Source organism: Oncorhynchus tshawytscha, linkage group LG09 (assembly GCF_018296145.1).
Source record: "Oncorhynchus tshawytscha isolate Ot180627B linkage group LG09, Otsh_v2.0, whole genome shotgun sequence".
In the NCBI taxonomy this organism is placed as follows: Eukaryota; Metazoa; Chordata; class Actinopteri; order Salmoniformes; family Salmonidae; genus Oncorhynchus; species Oncorhynchus tshawytscha.
The window spans coordinates 69,095,773-69,106,104 of record NC_056437.1 but is presented as its reverse complement, the minus strand read 5'-3'; the positions used below and the strand labels follow the sequence as shown (position 1 = coordinate 69,106,104).

The 10,332-nt window shown below is 43.4% G+C and overlaps 3 protein-coding genes across 3 annotated transcripts; all 3 read right to left on the bottom strand.

The window, feature by feature from the left end:
• Window positions 1-374: 374 nt before the first annotated feature.
• LOC112259411 (Ig-like V-type domain-containing protein FAM187A) lies at window positions 375-1,827 on the bottom strand. The gene has a single exon (XM_024434113.2). The coding sequence runs from the start codon at window positions 1,816-1,818 to the stop codon at window positions 523-525; it is 1,296 nt and encodes a 431-aa protein (XP_024289881.1). The 5' UTR covers window positions 1,819-1,827; the 3' UTR covers window positions 375-522.
• A 302-nt stretch (window positions 1,828-2,129) lies between these two features.
• ccdc103 (coiled-coil domain containing 103) lies at window positions 2,130-5,789 on the bottom strand. The gene is made up of 4 exons (XM_024434114.2): window positions 5,498-5,789; window positions 3,394-3,540; window positions 3,062-3,200; window positions 2,130-2,691 (listed from the first exon to the last, which is right to left on the bottom strand). The coding sequence occupies exons 2-4, from the start codon at window positions 3,537-3,539 to the stop codon at window positions 2,146-2,148; spliced, it is 831 nt and encodes a 276-aa protein (XP_024289882.1). The 5' UTR covers window position 3,540; window positions 5,498-5,789; the 3' UTR covers window positions 2,130-2,145.
• A 1,078-nt stretch (window positions 5,790-6,867) lies between these two features.
• si:dkey-75a21.2 (uncharacterized protein LOC794385 homolog) lies at window positions 6,868-9,063 on the bottom strand. The gene is given in 9 exon segments (XM_042327872.1): window positions 6,868-7,714; window positions 7,849-7,917; window positions 8,035-8,160; window positions 8,264-8,282; window positions 8,285-8,524; window positions 8,610-8,632; window positions 8,677-8,841; window positions 8,843-8,876; window positions 9,048-9,063. Coding segments are annotated over 7 exon segments (558 nt in total). The 3' UTR covers window positions 6,868-7,714; window positions 7,849-7,917; window positions 8,035-8,099.
• Window positions 9,064-10,332: the final 1,269 nt, after the last annotated feature.

Below are 10,332 nucleotides of genomic sequence, written 5' to 3'. Positions count from 1 at the left end.
TGACATTATGCAAGGCGTAGCTGCTGATGGTGTGTGCAACACAACGCAAAAAGCCTTTGATGTTGTATCTATGTGAACCTGCCGCGGAATATCACTGCGCATAATAAATAGGCCTAATGTATGAATTGATCCCTAAATTACCTCCTTAAAACCAGTGAGTAATGGCAATCAATCTTTTTTTAAAGGTATGCATGTTAGTTTAGCCTACGGTAAAACATGTCTTAAATGAAAAAGTAATAGGCTTCGAGCTGTCTGTCGGCGTCATAGTGTCCGCATTGACATCCAGGCTAATGCATGCAGCACTAGTGCCACCTATTGGCCATAAGGCAAAAATCCAATAGGGTAGGCAATTACATACGTTTTTTTGACACACATTCCTACATCATGAGCACACTTTATTAACACACTTTATTTCTTTAGCTAAGATTTAGACAAATTGGACGTAAAGACAATCATACATTTCACAAAATGATTTGTTCAAAATAACTAAAAAAGAAATCTCATCAAGTGGCAAGCAGATTTCTAGTATTTGGCTACTTTTGGTCTTACTGTGCGCCAAGTATACTTCAACAGCACTATCAAAACAAATACCCCAGTCATCCCTCCGTAGCAGAGGAGAATAATCCTCAGGGCATAGAGCGACTCAGGGTCAGAGAGCAGACGCTTGCGGCCCAGACGGTAGTAAACCCCCAGCCTGATCTCAGCAGCCCTCTTCCCCTGGATCCAGCAGTAGTAGGACCCTCTGTCGTCCTGTGTTGCTGGGCTGAAGTGCAGGTGGTGGCCTGTGTCTATGAACAGACGGAAGGTCACGTTCAGACCCTCCATGTACTGGGAGCGATACAGAGGCCTAGAGCCTTGGTCCCAGGCTACCGCGTGCTGAGGTTTGGCTCCAGGGCAGGAGAGGATGAGTGGGGTGTCCACTGGGTGGTTGTGGTAGTAGACAGGGACCCCATGAGCTGCTGGCTCGTTGTAGCCCAGGAACTCCAGCAGGGCCTGGTGTTCTGGCTGGGCGATGGACTTGGGGGGGCAGGGGACCTGGCAGCTCCGCACCCCCAGCTCTGCCCCCTGGTGGTTGGTCTGGGTGAGGCCAAACCGTTGGGGTACAGCGGAGGAGCCGCAAGAGGCCACTGTCTGAGATGTCCACCTGTAGCGCACGTGGAGGTAGTCGCTCTTCACGTAGCAGAGTCCTACGCGGGTCTGCTCACCCCGCACGCCACAGCGGTCGCACACGGACCACGGCCAGAAGCTGGTGAACACTTGGTAGAGTGGAAGATCCTGGTTGGATCTCGAAGCTGCCCTCACCGCCACTGCTGCTGCTCTCCCCCGTCTCTGGGCACGACTCCAGGGAAAGGACACCCTGTGAGCCTCTTGGACGTCCACGTCATAACCATAGAAGAAGTCCCCCTTGGTCGTCCCACAGAGGTAGTGGCCCGAGTCTTCCTCCTGGGCCCTAAAGATGAGCAGGCTGAAGAGGCGGATGGAGAACCTACTCCGGAGGTCCCCTCCCCGGCCCACTTTGGATGAGTCCACCACAGAGGTGCCCTGGAAGTCAGTGAGGGCCCTGGTGTCCGGGCTGCCCAGCTTTTTCTGGTAGTACCATACCACAGAGTGGGCCTCCTCAGGCTTACAGTGACAGGGCAGCTCTACGGTCATGTCAACCAAATAGGCAGCATTGTCAAACACAAGGAAGGCAGGACAGGCCCTACTGGCAAAAATGTCCTCCTTGTCTTCAGGGGCCTCATAGGTAGACAGTAGGGAGAAAGAGAGGGTCTGGAGGAGGAGCAGCAACAGGGACATGTGTTTTAAAGGGATCATCATGTCCCGAGCCCCATCCTTGTCCTCTTCAAGTTATTCTTAGTCTATCTAGATATGCTATGAAAGGGCCATTACGTATTCTAGAATGTTCAGAGATCCACAAAGAGATTCTCTGGTTACCATGGCAGTTATTGTCATTTCACTTTGACACTGCATTGCATGGTAGTAAACATTGTCCTTCATATAACTTATACATATTATACATTTCAGAATAAAGAACAAACAAACGATATTAAAGTTTTTGCAACCACATAAAGCTCTACAATGTATAGTAACAGTCATTGTTATTTCTGAAAACAATAAGTCCAATATGGGTTTGTGTAATGTTTCTTACTGAGGAGGAGAGACTGTTTGAACCCCATACAACTGCATTATACCATTTAAAGTTTCAGTATCAATGCTTCTTCCGGCAGCCTCGCTGGTCTGTCCTGGAAACAGAGTCTCTGGCTCAGCATCTTGTGTCTCTTTAATCTCTTCCACATTACTTCCATGGACAATGACATCCCCTTTGGATCCTTTGACACTGCTATTCCCCGCTGCTGATGCTTTCCTCAGGTTCTGAAACAGATCTCCACATGCCTCTCTCTCAGCCCGGCTCAGGAGGCACATATTGAGTCCAAACCTGGGGGTCTTGGACAGCCCCTCCAGGATCCCTATCACCATGGCCTCATCCCCAGGCTGGAGACCACTGGAAAGGAACACAAGAAATTCCCCCAGTAGTCCGAACCCCACCTCAGCCCTGAAGATGTTCCGAAGGCCCTCTCCACCTAGGGAGAGCAGGAGGCTGTATTTATCCTCTGGGTTTTCACTGCCGAACCTGCGCCAGTCCCGGCTGAACTCTGATGCTGTCCTGGGCTGGAACTCGGACAACTGAGGCTTAAAATAACATATAGGAGACATTGTGTGTCAATTACTAATTTAATGAGATTGTTTGTTAATCAGATAGCATTAATATGCTTAATATGCCTGCCCTATACTATGAATACTATGAATACTATACTATGAATATATCCTGTCTAATATAAAACTAGGACTCCATATCCAGGGTTATCCCCAGGATTTTTAACAGCAATCTAGAGAAAAAAAACCCTATTATGGTGTGGTGCTTGGCCTTAAATTACATTTCAAATATAATAAAATGACATAGTGGTGCAGCCAGTCCACAAGGTGGCGCAGCACCACTCACATAATCCTGATGTTAGAATGGAGAGATGTTTGTGTTGGTGTGTGGTGGCAGAAGTCTAACCTTTAGGCCTATTTCATCACAGCTAGTCTGGTTCTGCCCTTTGTCAGTGGAGGCGAGAGCATTCCATGGCTGTTTGCGAGGAGCTCCAGCTTTATCCTTCCTGTCCAGTGGTTTCAGGTTGGATGCCAGGACTATGTCCCTGAGAGGATTGATGGTCAAAACAAACCATAAAACTGTCTGCTGTCTGGACTTCATTGTTTCAAGACAACATTTAAATTCTAATGGGACATCATTTATGATGAAAATACATAGTACATATGTTGTCTATTCATTTGTGAAACAACCGTGTGTAGGATTTTATATTGAAAAGAGAATCAACCTAGCCATCTCACCTAAACTCCTCATACGTTCCGACCTTCTGGTGTAGAGCACGGAACTTTGCATCATTTTCTCTTTGATATTTCTTGTCTGCTTCTACAGCAGACTGCAACTCCCGCTCCAGCGCTGAGAAGTTTAAAACCTCAGGAGAGTCATCCATCCTGTGAGACAAGACATGACCAGTGAACCAATGGAATCTCTTTTTAGTTCTGTGACACAGACAATGTACTCAGAATTGCCTGACAATCAGACTGTGATACTGTACCTCTGGTTCAGTCAAAATCAAAATCAAATTTTATTTGTCACATACACATGGTTAGCAGATGTTAATGCGAGTGTAGCGAAATGCTTGTGCTTCTAGTTCCGACAATGCAGTAATAACGAGCAAGTAATCTAACTAACAATTCCCAAAAAAAACTACTGTCTTATACACAGTGTAAGGGGATAAAGAATATGTACATAAGGATATATGAATGAGTGATGGTACAGAGCAGCATAGGCAAGATACAGTAGATGATATCGAGTACAGTATATACATATGAGATAAGTATGTAAACCAAGTGGCATAGTTAAAGTGGCTAGTGATACATGTATTACATAAGGATGCAGTCGATGATATAGAGTACAGTATCAACGTATGCATATGAGATGAACAATGTAGGGTAAGTAACATTATATAAGGTAGCATTGTTTAAAGTGGCTAGTGATATATTTACATAATTTCCCATCAATTCCCATGATTAAAGTGGCTGGAGTAGAGTCAGTGTCATTGACAGTGTGTTGGCAGTAGCCACTCAATGTTAGTGGTGGCTGTTTAACAGTCTGATGGCCTTGAGATAGAAGCTGTTTTTCAGTCTCTCGGTCCCAGCTTTGATGCACCTGTACTGACCTCGCCTTCTGGATGACAGCGGGGTGAACAGGCAGTGGCTCGGGTGGTTGATGTCCTTGATGATCTTTATGGCCTTCCTGTAGCATCGGGTGGTGTAGGTGTCCTGGAGGGCAGGTAGTTTGCCCCCGGTGATGCGTTGTGCAGACCTCACTACCCTCTGGAGAGCCTTACGGTTGAGGGCGGTGCAGTTGCCATACCAGGCGGTGATACAGCCCGCCAGGATGCTCTCGATTGTGCATCTGTAGAAGTTTGTGAGTGCTTTTGGTGACAAGCCGAATTTCTTCAGCCTCCTGAGGTTGAAGAGGCGCTGCTGCGCCTTCCTCACGATGCTGTCTGTGTGAGTGGACCAATTCAGTTTGTCTGTGATGTGTATGCCGAGGAACTTAAAACTTGCTACCCTCTCCACTACTGTTCCATCGATGTGGATGGGGGTGTTCCCTCTGCTGTTTCCTGAAGTCCACAATCATCTCCTTAGTTTTGTTGACGTTGAGTGTGAGTTATTTTCCTGACACCAGAGATTAATGTCATATCTTTGTTAGAAAAATGTCCTATCACAAGCTCTACAAGCCAGAATGTTGAATAAAATTATATTTGAACTTACTTTACTGGTTGTCCGTGCGGTCTTTTTGCAGGTAGGAATGTGAGACAATATCCACAGGAAAGAATGATTAAATCAACTTTTCAATGCAGTAGTGACTTCAGATTTCTATCCCTGGAAGCATGAATAGGACCTTGCACCCACTGGGCACAGACATCAAGTCAATTCACCATCTACTTCACATTTTATTTAAATGGAGTGGAAACAATGGTTGAATCAACCAGTGATTTCTTAGTGGTTAAACACATGCACTAGCTTGGCAAGTATGAATGCATGTACTTTCATTTTGTGCACATGCTTCAGGTGATAGAAACCTGAATGCACTAATTTTCCAGGGCTTTGAAAAGTTATTACACATTCCTGTGAATGTCTTACATCCCTACCTTCAAAAGGACCAAGCACACAGTTAAATACCATTTTATTTAACATTCTGGCATGAAGAGGTCTTGAAAGGAAATGTTTCTGATCCAAACACGTTAATGCCCGACGTAGAATTCTATCTAATTCCACGTCGTCTTCAGGCTGGCTATACGTCTCAGAACTGCTTGGAGAATCAACTCCAACTATGTTGCCAGATAGAAACCTTTATAGACTACATTTTCTTTCATTGATAGCGCGGTGGTGAACTTACCTGAGCTTTAGGTTAGCTAGCTAGTATTATTTTGATGAACAATCGTAATATCTGGACGTTGTTGTTTGTGCTGTAGCCTGATGCTCTTGCTGCAAGTCCGTGTCCCCTTCCTCAAACACACGTCGTCACCATGGCAACTTGGGTAAGGAAGGTACTATTTAGGCTGGTTGGGACGTCCCAACACCATTGAATTTGAAAATGAGGTAAGGATTTGGGTTTAAGGTTAGAGTTTTAGCAAAGATAGCAAATATGTTTGTTATATCTGTGTTTTAAGGTAGGGACCTTCCAAGGATACTGGATTGCACGAGCCGTGTTTAAAAGCCCATGTGTAACACAACTTCAAAATAAAAGTTCCCCACGATATGTCTCATTTACTGAGACCCAGCAACTCATTTTTGTCCACACCAATGAACATTATTTCTTGGTCCGTATCATTGACGTCATACTTTTAAAAAAACCATTGTTCAGTCCTGTTGCACATTTGAGAGTTTCAGTGCTTTTCAATGATATCACGTGTTTCGGCGTGTGAATTTGCTAACTCTCCTACAGGTTCTTCAAATTGGCTGCCAATCACAATTACCACATTTTATGGTAAAACGAAGTTGTGTAATTACAATTTTTGTGAGTTTGAAATTAAAATAGGTTTTACGAAGGAAGTATCTCAGGAATAGCTTGGGGTGTTTTCAAAAAGTTTTATAATTTCTTCACATTAAATAAGAGCTTGTTTATAAATGTCTAATGTAGAGGACATCAAGGTGTGCCAACTTATTTTCTGTACACATTTACTGTAATGCTACATTTTTACATTTACTAACCAAGTCCTAATGTCCACATACCATACACACACACATACATATATAATATATATATAAGGCCTCCCGAGTTGCACCGCAGTCTAAGGCACTGCATTGCCGTGCTAGAGGCGTCACTACAGACCCGGGTTTGATCCCAGGCTGTATCACAACCCGGCCGTGATCATATTAGGGGAGGGTTTGGCCGGGGGGGGGGCTTTACTAAGCTCATTGCACTCTAGCGATTCCTTGTGGCAGGCCTGGTGCTTGCAGGCTGACCCGGTAGTTGAACAGTGAGTTGAACAGTGTTTCCTCCGATACATTGGTGTGGCTGGCAGGTGGGTGTTAAGAAGTGCGGTCTGGCGGGTCATGTTTCGGATGACGCAATAATCAATGAACCTTTTAAAATGATAAACTTGGATTAGCTAAAACAACATGCCATTGGAACACAGGAGTGATGGTTGCTGATAATGGGCCTGTACGCCTATGTAGATATTCTATTAAAAAAACAACAATAAAAAGTCATTTATAACATAAACAATGTCTACACTGCATTTCTGATCAATTTGATGTTATTTTAATGGGGCTTTTCTTTCAAAAACAAGGACATTTCTAAATGACCCCAAACTTTTTAATGGTAGCGTACACCAGTATATAAAAAAATATAAATAAGCATTTTATATTTAAGACTCGGCAAAGTCATGACAACTACTGTTTTGGTTCAGTGATAGTATAGGCCTGTAGATCTACAACTGGGTTGGAAGAACAGCTTTTTAAAGTCTGATGGTCCATAAACATGGAATCAATTTCCAAAACATATGAAATTGCAGAAACGTCTTGCATTGAATGAACGTAAAACCAAAAGGCAAGAATGCAATACTGAAATAGCCACTGATTCTAGTGTTGTAGAGGCCACAATGCATTGAAATAGCCACTGGTTTTGTACAAGGCGGAGTTGACATAAAGGTGGTAGGCAGATGGGGGGTGTTTGAGGGCAGAGCGCTAGTGCACTGAAGGTCACAGATGGTGAGCAGTTGGATGATGGGCACATGGGGCCACTGATGTTGACTTGCTTATTTTGTGTAGTACTCCCAATGTCCATGTGCTATTCCACACACAGACATTCAATTGGGTGCCTTCCTCTTCCAGCAGCATGTGCCATGTCCACACTCTCCTATGGAGCTCTTTGCGGGGCGTGCGTGTCCCTGGCGAAACTTTGCTGTTGGTCCAGGGTTGGTTTTGCCAAAGTTTGATAGAGCGGCTATGAGTTCACTGTCTGTTTTAATCTTCTTGAAGCTGGAAACAAAGGATGCTACTTTAGGCCTGAAACACACAAGATCCTCCCTCATCTTCTTTTTGAGGTCTTCAAAGATCTCCATCCAGTCTTCCTCTAACGTCGCCCCCTCAGCTGGTTTTCCAGATGTACCTTGGAGAGCATTACAACCATAGTATTAGAATTACAACCATCCTTCAGATTACCAAATGAGTTATAGGTATACATTCTTAAATTGAAGCCCTTCACTTGGTATCAGATATATTGTGGTAATATTGTAGATTTACCTGAGCCGTTTACATCAGAAACGGGAGCACACTCGATTACAACAGTGTCCTCAGACACGTTGCCACAGTCTATTGTAGGAGGAGAGAATTACAACCATCAGACAACCAGATTGTTACGTCGTCTATATTGCCTGTCAGGGATAATGTTGCGTAATTGTGGATTTATTCAGTTATGGAGGAACATACCGAAAACATAACATTCTGGTGAACATTCTTCTTCATTGCAGTTATCCAGATTCTCATGAGAATCATCAATCTTGTTCTCTACATACGATTGCAACCCATGCTTCTTTGAAAAGCTTGTGGTATAATCTGTAATGGACAAATGAGGAACACACCTAAAGCAAATGATTTCTGGTGATAACATTTAAATACACTGTATGAATCAGCAGATCAAGTGTGTCAAGCAACTGACTTGTAGCAGAATTGAAGCTGGGGCAAATGGAGGAGTCCACAGAGGCATGCACATGGTTGTCTCCATACTCCACTTGCAACTCCTATTTGATCATGTTTAGAGCTGATGAAAGAGAGTGGACTATTTCAAACAGCTTTGTCAATTTCTCAATGGTGTCCGCTGACACATTTCTCCTCTTCAGCACCTCAGCACTTGTCAGACTGTGGTTGTCGCCATTCCGTAAACGCCCATGAAAGAGGCAACCTCCTTTCATATGGAGATCTGCAGACGTACAATGAATGGGATTAAAATAAGAGAATTCCAAGCTACTTTCTGAAAACAGGAACTTCATAACTATTAGGCCTACTTAATAACTTTGTTTTGACTTGTCTTATGATAGTGTGGGTAAATTGTGTTGCACTTCTATTACTAACCTTGATTCTCTTCGTTGCGAATGAATCAACCTCTTCGGGATGAAGTACATTATTGCACCACAACATGTGTTGTTGTCCACTTCAGCCAGAAGTACCCTTTTTCTCCAAGTCAAATCTGATGTTCTCTGGAAGTCTTTCAACCACTTGTGGACCTCTTCCTCAGAGCAGTTTCAACTCCAGGAAAGATCTGAAATGTGTTTCTCCCAGTGGTTAGTATGAGCCCAATGTGTGGTCATAGTTCTCAGGCTAGAGAGTCTTACAAATGATTAGCCAAGTAAGTTATCAAACTCTGGTCCACGCACATGCACTGCAAGCTGCGAGTACATCCAACGCATGCGCACGGACAAGAGCCAGTCGTCTACTATGCATACCTTCATATACAGTCATTGAGGCATTCAGAGAAAGGTTTGCCTGCACTATAGCAACAACTTTACTTTGGTGAGTTACGAAAGTAAAGCATATTGAAACTAGTCACTAAACATTGGTAAAAAAAAAACGCGGCAGAGGGAACTTTTTGCTGTTGTCGCGCGACATACTAGGTCTACTAGTTAGTTAGCTAGTTAACTTTAGCTGTAGCTATTACGCTACAGTAGCTTTAACAATTCTGTGAATAAATTATTTTGTACAGTGTATTCTTATATTTTTACAATGGGGCGATAGGCCTAGATGTAACAAAAACAATGTTAACAGAATGGGTTGGTATAATTTGTGGAACGTTCCAACAAGAATCTGTTCCAAAAACTTCGTAAAGAACAAGGTTGTCAACAAACACCGCATACAGAGTTGTATAGTGGCGGAATAAGACACCGGGTAGGGAGAGGGCTATATCATTCAATCTTTCACTCACCACGTTTATTCCGAAAATGTCTGTCCTCACTCTGGTAGCCCATAGACAAACATTGAGAATAAGCTACGTGGTGAGTTGATCGTGCTACTTTGTATGCGTTGATTGTTGGCAACTTTGTACTTTACTTTTTTAGAACAGATTTCCTGTTGGAACGTTCCAAATTATACCCACCCTAACAGAGTTATGACGTTACCTAGGCTGTATCACATCCGTCCGTGATTGGGTGTCCCATGGGCGGCGCACAATTGGCCCAGAGTCGTCCGTGTTTGGCCGGGGTAGGCCGTCATTGTAAATACACATTTATTCTTAACTGACTTGCCTAGTTAAATAAAGGTTAAACAAAATACAAATAAAACGAGCTGCCGTTAGCTAACTCCAGCTGGCTACAAGTTGTTAGCTAACTTGATCCTGCCTCCAAAGTGTGTGTGGTCACCTCTGCGCGGTCACTTTCCACACAGCACAGATGACACCAAAACAATGTCAGTTTTCTTTTCATTCATAAACTCTCAGATAATTTTACGACAGCTCGTTTGTTTACATTGAGAGGTAATTTAATCTCTGACTGGGGAATCATTTCCGGTGAAATGTATGTATATTGAGCCTTCAAAATAAAGGTCCCCTGTACATCGATTTTGTGTACAGGGGACCTGTAGTGTTATAAATGACAGTGTAGAAAGAACAAACAGCATGTAAAAATACTTTAATATAAATCAGGTACAGAAGTAGACACCAGAAAAAAACAATAATGAATAGAACCATCATGGTTGAGTATACACATAGAAAAAAGCATCAGAGACGCTATACAAATA

Bases quoted from the DNA above. Each gene is read 5' to 3' on its own strand.
- LOC112259411 (XM_024434113.2), bottom strand. From the start codon at position 1,818: ATGATGATCCCTTTAAAACACATGTCCCTGTTGCTGCTCCTCCTCCAG.
- ccdc103 (XM_024434114.2), bottom strand. From the start codon at position 3,539: ATGGATGACTCTCCTGAGGTTTTAAACTTCTCAGCGCTGGAGCGGGAG. The intron at 3,201-3,393 runs GTGAGATGGCTA...CAATCCTCTCAG, and splicing joins GGAACGTATGAGGAGTTTAG to GGACATAGTCCTGGCATCCA. The intron at 2,692-3,061 runs GTTAGACTTCTG...TGTTATTTTAAG, and splicing joins GTGATGAAATAGGCCTAAAG to CCTCAGTTGTCCGAGTTCCA.